The 14,751-nt window shown below is 38.6% G+C and overlaps 1 protein-coding gene across 1 annotated transcript in view; it reads right to left on the bottom strand.

Moving 5' to 3' along the window:
* Nucleotides 1–14,751, bottom strand: part of LOC143744775 (zinc finger matrin-type protein 4) — a 173,457-nt gene that overhangs the window by 82,845 nt on the left and 75,861 nt on the right. The window contains exon 4 of the mRNA XM_077236417.1: nt 9,347–9,506. Coding sequence (XP_077092532.1) covers nt 9,347–9,506 — 160 coding nt within the window. The remainder of the gene's footprint in view (nt 1–9,346; nt 9,507–14,751) is intronic.

Below are 14,751 nucleotides of genomic sequence, written 5' to 3'. Positions count from 1 at the left end.
TCATCTTGACCAGGAGTTGTTTCTCTCATTCTCCTCAGTGCTCATTTTAGTTCCATCACTCCAAATGGGACATCCATTGTCAGTGGCGTCGTGCCCATTCAAAGTGAGGGGGCACGTGCCCCCTCAGATTTTTCCTCCCTGATAATTTTTTTGTCACAACTTTATTCCTATTATGCTCCATAATTACCAGAGCCTATAAAGACTCAAATGTATTCTCAGGGAAGTGATTTTTCCGGATTAATTGGATTAAAATACATGAATTGGTTATGTCTAAACTGAAAGCAAACCGAGAAAATTGAGAGAAATCTGCTTGTCAAATGCGTGTATATTAGACGCTTGCGTACAGGTCTTAAAGAGACAGTAGCCCTAATAATAAACATGCAGCCGCTTGTCATTAAAGGGATAGTTCACCCAAAAATAAAGATTCTGTCATTATTTATTCACTGTAATGTTGTTCCAAACCTATATTAATGTATTTCTTGTGCTGAACACAAAAGAATATATTTTGAAGAATGTGAGTAACCAGACAGTTGCTGGTCCCCATTGACTTCCATAGCGAAAAATATACTATGGAAATCACTGGGGTACATCAACTGTTTGGTTACCCACATTCTTCCAAATAACTTCAACAGAAGACAGAAACTTATTCAGGTTTAAAACATCTTTAGAGAGTAAATGATGACAATTAAAATTTTTGGGAGATCTATTTAATGTTAATAAAACAACAAAATCGGTATATTTTCCTGCTTTTTTGTCCTTAGCCAATCACATGGCTGATTATTCTGGATGTGTAATAAATCGGTCAGCATCAGCCCGCCCCTTTTTCCTAATATGGTGTCTGTGTATATCAAATCAGCGCTCTTGAATCTTTGCTGTGTATGTTCAAACAACTCACTCGTCTCGCACGTTGAGCTGGCAATGTTTTACAGATGGTCTTGAAGTGGTAAGTGGGCAAAGCAACAAATCGGTATGAATTAGTTATCGGATGATATTAAAAGGTAGTGGGATTATTTGTGATTGACCTGGAAATTTGAACTTGATCAAAAAGTTATGGATTTGATATTAGCTGCGAATTCAGAGCATTAACTTAAGTTGTGTCAGTGTAACGTTATCGATAGCTAGCCTAGTGTAACCGTCAGAAAACAATTGCCTCAGATTGTGCCCCCTCAGAATTTTGGCTTGCATGACGCCCCTGTCCATTGTATTATCTCTTTCTTCTCTTTTTTCCAATAGATGAGGATGTTCTTTTAATATTTCCTCCCTTTTTTCTTAAATTATTTAGTCAGATTTTCCTTACTGTTTACTTTTATAAATGTATTACAAAACATTTCTGCTTTATTACTGTTTTCTACTGCTATAACGTCCCCTTCATTTAAAACAGGATCTCCTTCCTTATTCCATTCATCCTTCTAGACATATTCCATACCTCTTCTATTGATGTACTTTTCCCTGTTCTGTCTCAGAAATCTCTCCAATGTTACCTGTTTGCCCTTCTTACCACAATTTTAACTTTTGTCTATTCTCTCTTATATTCCATTAGTTCTTTATAGTTATGCCTTCTTGTACCCTCTCCTTTTCATTCTAATGCTACATCACACTCCTTATTCCACCATGGTAACATTTTAATCATTCTTCTTCCTTTGCTTTTAGGAATATTACTAAATGCTGCATTTTTCATGAAACCTATACTTTTCTCACTTATAGCTTCTATGTCATCGCCATTTCTTACATCATTTATGTCTAAATCCTCCTCCTCCATTTTCACATACTCAGTCCAGTTAGCTTTCTCATATTTCCATTTCCCTTCTCTTCTTTCATTTCTCTCTACACTCTTATTTATACACATTTCTGTCACGATTTGGTTTTGTTTCATGTTCTTCATGTCTGTCATGTGATCCCCTGTTCAAGTCATGTGATCATGCCATGTGTTCTATTGTCATGTTGTCACTGGTTAATTGTTTCATTGTTCACTGGTGTCTCTTGTCTAGACATTAGTCTTGTGTGTATTTAAGCCCTCAAGTTTGCAAGTTGGCAAGTGATGTTGATAAGCGTTCTGGTCATGTCCATGTTTTGAGTTAATACCACGTCATGCCTTTGTTTTATGTTCGATCACGTTTTGTAAATAAACTGCATTTGGGTTCTCTACAAACTTGCCTTCAGTGGACATCCTTGCAGACTATTTGAATGGTGAATTTAGTGTACTTTTTTAACAATGAATTTGGAGACTTCTCAAGCAGGATTTTTAGCATGCTGACAGTGTGAAACTGTTGATCTGTCAGCAAGTTAAAATCCTCTCTGAGAAGTTGCGACTCTAAATTAATCCGCTTTATCCGATACAGTCATCAATGCACTGCTTTCGTAACAAATTCAAAGCATTTCTAAATAATTTTGAGGATTTTAAAGAAGGTGTTTCAAGTTCAAAATAGTTAATCTATCTCAAGACCCATGCGTTTTGTTTCAATCTCTTGTGCTCCTTTCAAAAGCAAAAAATAATGCAGTGTAAACATCCTTTCGGCGTCTGATCAGGGTCTGTTGGATCTTGACTCTTAAAACTCTTGATCTTAAAACTGAGATCTTAAAAACTCTGCATTTATGGCTATGTTGATTTTCATTGTGATGTTCCCCTGATTTTCATTCCTGTATGAAAATGTTGCCTAAACCTAAGCCTTAAGTTATCCCTAAAGTCAGAGGGAAATGATAGGTGAATAACATGTGTAGAAGCACCTAACCCTGGTTATAAGCTTAAATAAACTGTAAAATTGTCCCTCAAATCTGATTGGTTGTTTGGAAATTTGTTCCAGGATCAACACAGATGTTGTTCGAGGAACATGTTTTACTTTGTGAAATCACATTCAACTTATGCAGGTCTTCCAAATAAAATAATTGTATATATCCCTAACACACACATCTTTGTATTTATATCTACAGAGCATGGCATGGTGTACATAGGCAGATGTTATAGTTGAACAGCAAAGCAAAGAGGTTTTTACAGCTGGAGTGACAAGAAGAGCAGAAAAAACTTGGGGGTTGGACAGGTATAAACCTCAAGGGCAACTCAATCACATCCGCTTCGACTGTCAGCACCGATCCTCGTCTGATGAGTTTTCTCGAGCGAGCAGGACTCTGGATTTTCATGAAGGTTACTTTTGACTGTAATCTTTCCTGAAACCCCTGTTCTACCACTTTCTCCACAAATTTGTGGAAAAGTCCTTTCATATTGGTTCGCTAATATAAAGCTGTTCACTGTGTGATCTCCATCTGAGATTCATCTTTGTCACAAACGACTAAAACACGAGTCAAAATGGAGCGAATAACCCACAGAATTCTGACTTCAGTGAGCTATGATGATTCTCACTCTCACCATAGAGAGTGTGTTATAATATCTACTGTATGGATAACCAGACACATTAGTGGAATTAGTCTAGAGGGCTGTAAGAAACATTACCCAGCTTAATTGAAATCATTCCCTCCTTATGACAGGAAATGAAATTCAAAAGTCATTGACAGACTAAAGATAGAAACACATGCCACGTATTTGTCCTGATGCCAGAAAGTAGACATTTGTGATGTGGTTAAGATCACTTTAAAATGAATGTAGTCAAATATGGGTCGAGAGACTGAAAACATGTTAAAACAAATTTGTCTCACACAGAAAACAGCAGCAATTTTAGCACAAGTTTAGTGTTTATTACCGCCCACACAGATGACTTTCCAAACGGGCAAATATCCAGTGACAAAAGCTCAAGTGATTGAAAGTGTCCATAGCGAATCCATTGTCTTTCACAGTGCAACATCCAATTAAGGGGTCGATCTGTTCAGGGCACAATGCTGATGGAAATCTGTAACACATCAACTCAAAGTCTCGAATTAGAGACTTTATATATAATATATATATATATATATATATATATATATATATATATATATATATAGAACAGTATTTATTTAAAATATAAATGTTTTCTAACATCGCAAATGTCTTTACTATATAAAAATATAGTTGGCGTTGTCACTTTGCAAAGAAACGCGACAATAGACTGAACACTTAATACGCATGTGCATGATGTGACCGTTTTCACAAATTATGTTTGTGAAACATCAAAGTTAGGGAGAAACACGTTCAACTGTTCTATCCAATCAGCATGTATATATATATATATATATATATATATATATATATATATATATATATATATATATATATACACACACATATCCCACTCACCTATGTTCCTCTGCAGTTTTCTACATTCCTCCACCACCCCGTCTTCTCACACTTGCCTGGTTACTATCCTAACCAGAGATAAGGGGGGAGTACTCCAGGTTTCGGGCCAAAATACAGAGCTTGGAGCCCTCTCTTTGAACAGCCAGCCAAATACACATACTACTTTAATCTGATTATTTGTAAGTGTAAATTCTTGAAATCTACTTGTTGGAGAGGATAACGGTATCTTTTTCAAAAACATGCACTTTGAAACACGTTTTCATGCCCCCAAAACACCATTGTCGTGTAAATTAACAGCCAAAAACAATTTTTTAGTTGAAAATGGTGTCATGTACACAGCCCCTTAGGCGCTTAATTTCTTTCTTTTTTTAATGGCTAAAAGCTATACATTATGTCACCTGAGTTTATAAAAATCTAAATAGTAATATGTTTGAATCGAGCCATGTAGAAAGCCATTGGAAATTAGATGAGTTAGTTGCTTGGCAACCATAAGCAACCTACAGTTATGCCATGTTTACACCAGTAGGTCGGTGGTTAAGTGGGCTGAAGGTTAGTTAGGACAGTATGTGCATGGATCAATGGGCTGATGAGAATGGCTTGCTCTTTCTTTTTATTTACCATTTAAGCTCAATATTATTTTCGAGTTAGCCTATAGTTGACATTGACCCTGAGTCACATGTATGCACTGCTGCCTCTGGCAGTTGCATTAACTTATTCTCAGGCAGTATTGTGCTTCAAGCTAGAAAACAGATACAAGACCTCTCTGCAACCTGACTCAGATGCATGAGCTTGTCTTCATGTCTTCATCACTTCAAACTGTGGCTCTACATAAAAATGTAAAAAACCCTTTACTGGAAAAAATAAATCTAATTATACTGTTTGAACTGCTATTCATCACATTATGTACAGTCATTTGTAAACAAGTTCTGAATTATTCATTTACACTGAGCATAGATTAAACCATTTGTTAGGATTTTAAATATCCTTCAGGTTTCTTTGTCATCAGATACCATATTGTGTGTATGTGTGTGTGTATGTGTGTGTGTGTGTGTGTGTGTGTGTGTGTGTGTGTGTGTGTGTGTGTGTGTGTGTGTGTGTGTGTGCGTGTGTGTGTGTGTGTGTGTTTGTGTGTGCTACACTTTTTTTGTGTGCTACGCTTTGCTAAGAGTTAGTATCCAGTTTTTCTGAGTGTGTGAAAGAGAAAGAGAGCATCGTGCAAAGTAAGCGTTGTGTGCGTCCTTGTTCATGGCCCATGCCTGAATACAATACACATCAGTTTTGCTTTGTGTGTTTGGAGGAAGAGCATGCTGCCCTTGTGTTGGAGCATGGCAATCATGAGCACTGTGAAATGTTCACTGTTTAAGTACTTTGTGCTCGTCTTGCTTGCTTCCAAGGGCTAGTACCCACAATGGGATTGTGAGTTTAGCGCGTCGATCTGGCTGAGGAGCGAGAGACGGGTCCGCCCCTATCGCTTACTCTCTCTCCAGATCAGGATGTCCTCTTGCCTGACTCCAAAGTGCGTCCCGGCGCCTCTTTAGTTTAGGCGGAGGACAGTGCAACGGCTGGTTCTCCACTACCGTGAACCGGAGCCGGTACATTTGCTGTCACAAGACAGGTGCATATGCTGCCACTAGACAAAACAAAATAAAATAAAAAAATCAGAGATCAGCAATGTCTTCTGGGCAAAGGGGCCATAGGCCCCTCCCAGATAGAGAGTCAGGCTATTACAGTCAGTACTTTCTGGTTCCTCAAAAAAAAAGGGAAAACAAAGTTTTAGATCCATGCGGTCTGAACCATTCTCTCAGAACATAAAAGTTAAAGATGCTAACTATCGAGATAATTTTGTCGCAATCTTAACACAAAGATTGGTTCATCAGTCTCAAGGATGCATATTTTCATATGGAAATTCTGGCACAACACAGGAATATCCTGAGGTTCGCTTTTAGCTTACCAACCTTGGGTCCTTCCATTCGACCTAGCCTTGTCACCCCACACATACACATAATGCATGGATGCAACTCTGGCTCCGCTGCGACTCCAGGGTATCCACATTTTGAATTACATAGATGACTGGCTGATACTGGCCAGATTGTTTTAGAAAGTGCACGAACATCAGGCAAGGTCAGGAAATTACATTTTAAAGAGTTCTAGGTCTTATGGCAGCTGCGTCTATGGTGATACATATGGGTCAGTTGCACATTAGACAGTTTCGGTTGTGGCTCAAAGCCAGGGGATTTCATCCAAAATACCCAGGGACAATCCGCAGAGGCAAATAAGTGCAAGGCACGAACTGAGTGCTTTGTGCCCTTTCTAAAATCTATGTTTATGGTAAGTGCATGCGCTGGATGCTTCGTGCACTTTCTAAAATCCATGTTTATGGCAAGGGTTACGCACTGCGGGCTCCATTCCCATTCTATGTGGCTTAGAACACGGTTCATCTTCGGTCTCACTCTAGGTGCATGTTGTCATTGCAAAATGCAAGTGACAGACACTTCCTGTACGGGCTGGGGAGCGGACTAAGATGGGGTTCCAGCCCAAGGGATCTGGAGAAGTCATCATCTCGATTGGCACATCAATTGTCTCGAATCGATGGGTGTATTTCTGGCCCTGAAGTACTTCCTCCAAAAGATAAGGGGCTACCTTGTCCTGGTGAGGGTTGACAACACTACGGTAGTTGCCTACATAAATTGCTAGCGCAGCAGGCTCTGCTACAGGTTTAGGACAAAGTCCTAAAGTCCTTAGGGTGATTTACACTCTTGGGAGCAGATATGGGAAAGATTTTACTAAGAAAAGGGGACCTCTTTCCCTCTCAAGGAACGGCAGAATGTCTCCTCTGGTTCTCTCTGAATTCTCTCTCATTCTACCGGGGGTTCGTATCCAGCAAAGCTTTGGCACGGGGTGCCCCCTTGAAACAAGTATATGATGCAGGGTTGTCCTCTTCGCATACATTCATTGGATTTTATAGTTTGGATGGTCTTGTGACTCCAGGCTCACACATCTTAGAGTCAACATCCCAAGCTCATGTCTGAGACATTTTCCGTGCTTGTGAGCCCACACTACACAACCTTGAGGGGTCCACACACCTTTGTGTGGCAGCGTTGGTATTCTCGTTCTCACAGAGCTGAGCAACGCAGCATAGATAGAAGCTTTTGAAAGGGAAAGTCTCAGTTTACTTGACTTGTAACCCTGTTCCCTGAAAAAGCGGGAATGAGATGCTGCGCTATATTGCCACACTGAGTGTCCATGTGTCCATACGTCTCTTCAGACAAAGTTATAACTGAAGCCACACCTGTTGCACATCTTTTTATAGTCGCTGACGAGGGTGCATTTCAATTACGTAATTTTCAGAGGTTATCTAAGGCCAAGTTCATTGTCGTGTTTGCACCCATGCTTCACAACCGGAAACACACAATGGTGTACCTATTGCGCTGAGCAACGAAGAATCTCGTTCCCACTTTTTCACGGAACAGGGTTACAGTCAAGTAACCCACAACGTTTCAGACTATTTCAGCCCTATGGGATGATTTTTTACTAGTGGCAATGCCAATGTCAATTTAATTTATATAGCACTATTTACTACAACCAGATTTATCCAATGTGCGTTACAACAAAATGACTAAAAAACACCAATAACACAAAGACAAAAATACAAAGCAGTTAATATTATTAATTACATAGTAAACATGTGGCAAACATAAGACAAGGACAAGAGTGCTTCAACCAGAATTAGACTTAAAAATAGACACAGAAGAAGCCATTCTAATAGAAATGGGAAAATCATTCCAGAGTCTTGGGGCTCGACAAGAGTCTCTGGTTAGAAGAACGGAGAGATCTAGTTACATGGTGCTCAATCAATAAATCAGTATGACGGAGGCATACCATTTAGTGATTTGTAAACAATAAATACAATTTTTAAATCTATGCACAGGCAACCAGTGTAAAACCAGAGTAATATGATCTTGTTTTTAGACCTTCGTCAGAAGTCTAGCTTCCACATTTTGAACCAATTGTGATCGGGACAAGGCTGTTTGACTAATCCCAGAATAAAGTGAGTCACAGTAGTCAAGTTTAGAAGTAATAAAAGCATGAATCACTTCCTCAAAGTTTTTAAACAAAACAAATGACTTAACTTTAGACAGGAGTCGCGGTAACACTTTATTTTGATGTTCCCTTTCAAACATTCTGTTGACTATAAGTCAACTAACTCTCAGTACATTATTAGTAGAATGTCTGCTTAATATCTGATAACTCTTTATTGTTATGGTCCCCCAACAGACATTCTACTGACTATAAGTAACTTTGCAAGAAAATGTCAACTTATTCTAACCCTAACCCTACCAATCTACCAATACTCTACTAACACTCTAATGAGGGTTAGTAGACATGTAGATGCAACGTTACTTTCAGTCAACAAAATGTGTTAAAGGGTCCATCAACATTTTTTTTAACTTTTTAATAGACATGTTTTAAAAGCATTGCTTATTTTTTGCATACATTTTTGTTTGTTTTTCAGAGAAAATACAAAAATGATCAAGACAAATACTGATTATATTTAAAAGTCTGTAAAACACACTACCATATGGGGTCATTTATAAACAATATAGGCATTAACTGTTTTTTTTAACATTGATAATACTAAGAAATGTTAAGCACCAGATCAGCATATTAGAATGATATGGGAACTAAAGGAAACAAAACGTCCACTTAGTGATTATTTGCTTACTGCATCCTTATCACAGTTTTGCACATTTAACAGACTCTAGACTTAGCAACTCTACAATACTCAACAGTGGAATATTATGTTTCCAAATGCATTTGTGTCTGTGGATCCATGCAGTGTTCTAGGATGCTCACTGGAGCTTGTGTAAAGCTTCATCACCGCTGCACACACAGCTGGGTCAGAGGGCTTAAAGTAGAACTGAACTTTAGGTTGAGTTTCGTGCTCTGGGCTTCAAGCATGAACCAGTCACTGTTTCTACAGCTCTAATTCATAACTGTCTGAGCACACCTCTGGGTATCTAATTTAATCCACTACTGTACAGTGTCTCTACTCTGTCATTAGTAAAAGTAAAAAAAAAAAAAAAAAAAGATTAAATGTCTATTTAGTTTATCTTATCTTACCTGTGGGTGTGGGTAGACTTGGCGACTCCCCCAGCACCAAGCGCACTCTCTTAGCATGTGTTTTGCCCTGGTAGTGGGACTGAGCCACAATGGCAGATGTGAAGAACATGTTACAGAGCGTACAGCATTTATTTCTGTCCACCTCATTCTCTGCACTGTCCTAAAAAAAAAAAAAACAACAGAAATACAGGACATTTAGAACATGCAGTTTCCAAGGTGGAAAATCATTAACGCATCTGATGCATATGATAAAGTGATGATAAAGTACTCAACTATACCAGATACACAACTATAACAAAAGGTGCAAACATTTACTGATTCAATAAGTTAATATATGTATTTCACCCCCTAGCTTTTATTGCATCATGTTATATAAATGTACATAAATACATATATCAATTCCTAATATTCCTCAGCCATAGTGTCTAGTATTCAATTTTCGGTAACACTTTATTTTGATAGTCCACTTTAGACATTCAACTAAAGCCTGTTTTATGCTTCTGCGTCGAATCGACGGCGTACCCCCGCAGACCCCTCTGCGTCGCTGCGAACCCCTCCGCCGTAGCTCGACGTGCACCTCCAAAAAATTGTAACTACGCGTCGAGGCGACGCAGACCAAAAGGGCTGTGATTGGTCAGATGCACCGCGATGCAACTCAACTTGACGCAGAACCATAAAACGGCCTTATGAGGCCTTAACTCTAAGTACCTTTGCAGCTACATGTCAACTAACTGTCATTAGAGTATTAGTAGACTGTCTGCTTAATATCTGCTAACACTTTATTTTGTTGGTCCCCCAACAGATATTCTACTGACTGTAAGTAACTTAGCAACTACAAGTCAACTTGTTCTCCTAACCCGAACCCTAACACCTAACCATAACCTAACAGTCTACTGACAGCCTACAACAGTCTACTAATACTCTAATAACAGTTAGTTGACATGTAGTTGAAAAGTTACTTATAGTTAGTAGAATGTCTAAAGTGACTATCGAAATAAATTTTAACCCAATTTTCTAATTAAATACAAATAAACAAATAACAGCTATCCTGAGATCAGACATTACATTAGTAAAAATGTCCAACAGAATTACTTTAACAGAATTATTTCTCACATATACATTTGATTTACTCCTTTAGCAAATAAGTAATATAATCATTGTGTTCATTAATGAGAGAAGTGCTAAAATACAACATTCCAAAATTGTTTAGATTTTAACAAATGGACAACCAGAATACAAACAAATAACATTTTCAGCCAGTGCTCTTTGGCCATCAACAACTGAACAGATGTACTTTGGTTTACAGAATCTAACCGCCAGAAGATGTTTTGAATATTCATATGCCAGTAAAAATGAGCACAGACAGTAGCAAAGACAAGCACAGTATGATTACAGCCACATTGTGTTTGCTGCGAGCTGCTGCCAGTGGCTTGGACTGTCCTTCTCATCTCTGGAGACTGGACTGCGGATTATGGGGCCACTATCAATTCTAGCACAGACGGGGCCCTTGGCATTCTCCCAACCCCCCGCTGTGAGTCAGGTCCAGATTCAGTCCAGCAGGAAACAGGTCAGCTTTAAGTAAATCAGGCGAAAAAAGAAGCCAAGAACTGTCCCAGTTCACTGACCTGCCTTTCAAAGCAACAATCCAGCTTATCGTCTCTTATAAACACAACAAAGTCAGTTACTGGAATGAGCACACCAAACAGTCCTTTAGAGAATTCTCAGATCAGTGATTCCCAGGCAGGGGAATGTGGAACCCAGGAGATAATTTAGCAGGTTGCATGTGAGTTGGAACACTTGGAAATATTTTGCCTTTGTAGACCAACAAAAGAGAAAAGCAACTTTCAAATAAAAATATTTGACCAAGATACAACAAATAAATAAATAAATAAATGCATACATAAAATTAATAAATATGTTTATTAGTAGTAGTAGTTGTTGTTGTTAATAATAATAACAAAATATGTATGCAGACAATTGTCATATCTATCAACATCCTTCCCACACATCCTGATTTTGCCTAGTTAGATGCGTTCCTGGGTCAACATATTTTGTTGATCCTGAAACAATATTCTAGTAAATTTTATGCTAACTATATCCATATCCCTAAACCTAACCCCGCCCATATGTTATCCCTAAAATCAGAGGGAAATAATAGGTAAATAACACTTGAAAGGAGTGGATTTGCAATTTCTCGTTTTGTATTCTATAATGATCTTTTAGTTTTCTAAAAAAAAGAGAATAAAAAACAGTGTATATATTCTGGTATTTATGTTACAGGGAATGTCTGTATTTGGTATCGGAGAGGAGGGTCTGACCCATGTCAGGAATGCAGTAACAATATCTGCTCATTTAGCCGGCTTACAGAGAATAAATATGTACTTGTTTTGTAATCAATTAATTTGCTCATTGAACCAAATTAGCCAAGATTTATAATAGCTGGATGAGACATGAAATGACAACTTTGTCTAAGGTTCTGAATGTCAATAATGCACTGCGTACTCTGTAGGATATCCTGTTCCAGTTAAGTCCTTGGAGGGAAAAGACATTGTCTGTTTTATCCAATATTAACCCGACAGGGGAGCATGCATCACCACTGTTACCTTCATAAAGGCCTCACTTGTTAGTCCAGATGTGGGATATTAGATCCCACATTAGTCTAAAACAAGTTCTTAATCAATATTTATATTTCTAGATATTAAACCATTTGTATGACTTTATGGCAAGCAAGTGGGGCCGAGAGCCGTGGGAACAGAGCGAGGCCGGTGGCGCGATAGATAATGAGCCTCGATTTTCTCACAGAGGAGCTCTGGAAGGATAAAAGGAAGAGTGATGACAGTGAAGGATGAGAGAGGACCAGACCTGGACTGTTTTACGTTGTGTTCTGTTCAGGTTTGTGTGGCAGTCATCTGTTAGGGGTCAAAAGTCGTCTTTACTTTCGTTTTGATATTTGTTTATTTTAAGATTAAAGTATTATGTTGAACATTCGCTGATTCCCCTCCTCCTCCTTGCCTCCTTCTTGACATCATTACACTGGTCCCGGATATCCGGGAGGAAGGAGGAACGCCGGTGTGGGAAATCCGCGGAACCATTAAGCTGAACAGATTTTACCACCATTGACGCTCGAGTTGGTGGGTTAGAGTGATTTGACTAGAGGGGATGGACTAGAGAGCCATGGGAACGGAGCAAGGTCGGTGTGGTGTGCAGTGAACTCTCATTAGCAATCGTGCGCCAAACCGGCCTTGAGTTAATACGGAGGAGCTCCAGAATGATAATAGGAGGAGGGATGACAGTGAAGGACGAGAATGGACCAGGCCTGGATTATTTATTTATGTTTGTGCTGCAGTCGTCTGTGAGGGGGTGCCGCTTTACTTTCATTTTGATCTTTGTTTATTTTATGATTATGAATAAGTATTATGTTCCCGCCTGTTCCACGCCGGTTCCCGCTTCCTCCTACCCTGATCCTTTAACAGTGTTACAGACTTCTTTAGGTTTATGAGATTTAAGTAGTTACAAAATTAAATGTCTTTTCACTGGAACATGCTCTCTCCTTGGTTTTGAGAGAAGCACCCAACACATGTTAAAACATATATTTACTCTTCTAACCATGACAGCCTCGGTTACTGGTCACTCTGGACGGTCTACTACGTGACCAATTCACAGTTAAAGCATTTACTTTACTTTTCATCTTAAATCACTAGATAATAATAATGAATATTGTCTGAACCTCTTACTGAGAGAAAGTAGGCTACATCTTATAAGTATTTTTGGGAAAGTTTTCTGATCAGAAATAGAGCTCTACCAACTCCAGTATCCGTGTGTGTCAGTATCCTTTTTTTTACAGGTCCTGGCTTCTGTGAGGTGAACCAATTGCACTCAGGGGAGATGAAATGACCATCTTTCAGACAAACTGAAGCCTAGAAATGCTGATATGTGACTGTGGAGGGTCATTTTGAGCATAAACCAGGACCACTGTCATCTGAATAATCACTAGAGATGTGCTTTGAACTATATGTCTATTGGCGTAGATTTCCTAAGTTTATCTATGTCTTAGCCAATCACAATCATTCAACCTGAAGTAACGTAGTTTAGTGACCTGTGTTAAGAGTATAATTGTATTGAGTAATTGTATTGACTCCTGGTCTTCATTCACCATACCTGGTCCTTGGGTCTTAACTGTAAATTTCTCTACAGACTGATATAGAGGCACCTAACCCAGGTTGTAAGCCTAAACTTGACATAGGGTGCTTTCACACCTGTAGTTCGGTTCATTTGGTCCGGACTAAGGGCGAAAAATTATACTTTGTATCATTTTCAGGCGTTTTGGTTCCTTTTCACACCACACTGATTGCTCTTGTCCGAATCAGTTGATGAGTTGATGAAACGAACCAACATGCAGTCACGCGACAACATCCACATCACTCGTTGGCCAGATGTGTCTTGAACATATTTCCACAACTGCACTTAACTGTCAGAATTAACGTGCAGGAAAATTCCAACAGAACTCCTGGAAGTAAACAAAGAGAAAAATCCGGCAGACATGCGGAGAATTCGCTCACAATGTATGTTCAGAATCAGCACGAGCTTTAGCCTATTGCAAATCCTCCCATAAACAACAAAGTCTAGACGCAATATAAATAAGAAATTCACTGTGCAGTGCGGACAACTTCAGTGTTTATGATGAGATTTTAGTCAGAGTGCTGCGATGTTGATGTTGAAAGATGTTGATCCAGGAACATGCTGCACTTAGTTAAGTCAGGTTCTGCATCATTTCGACCACAAAATGTTATTAAACTCGACACATCATTTGAGATGTGGTTAAAATGACACCGTTATCAGCACAGTATGTAGATCCACTTTTGGACATTGTGTGTGCAAAAAGTGTAATTCGGAGTCTACAGAGAAAAAGCCATATCTGTATGTAAAATATATACCTCTCTAAGATATTTTAAAAATGCTTCTATATATATCTGAAGAAAACTCAAGAGCCTCAGTTCCAGCAAGATAAAATCAATAGCTGCTGAACATAATTAGAATCATAATCTCAGTGAAGAGAGCAGGAAAAATCCTTAAGACTGACTGACTGTTATAACACAGAATATGGTGTTGTCTGTGTGAAAGATCTTTCAAGATTGATATCAAAGGAAATAAGAAATGGAAAACTTGTGAGGGAAGTATGAGGGAAGCCACATGGAGGGTGAGTCTAAAACAACCAGTGGTGTTTCAGATGATGTCAGGGCAAATACTGTATATCAGGTTGACAGGTTAATTTGATGATTCATGAGTTAAACATACTTCTTAAAGTAATAGTTCAGTCAAAAATTAAAAATCAAATCATATACACTGTATACAAAAGTATGTATTTTATTAATAAAAATGTTAGTTTTATTCAGCAAGGACACGTT

The sequence above is a fragment of the Siphateles boraxobius genome, unplaced genomic scaffold (assembly GCF_051911475.1).
Source record: "Siphateles boraxobius isolate OS27281-9 unplaced genomic scaffold, OSU_SipBor_1 20, whole genome shotgun sequence".
Classification (NCBI taxonomy): domain Eukaryota; kingdom Metazoa; phylum Chordata; class Actinopteri; order Cypriniformes; family Leuciscidae; genus Siphateles; species Siphateles boraxobius.
Note: the sequence above shows the minus strand (reverse complement) of the source record. Positions and strands in the feature narration are given on the sequence as shown.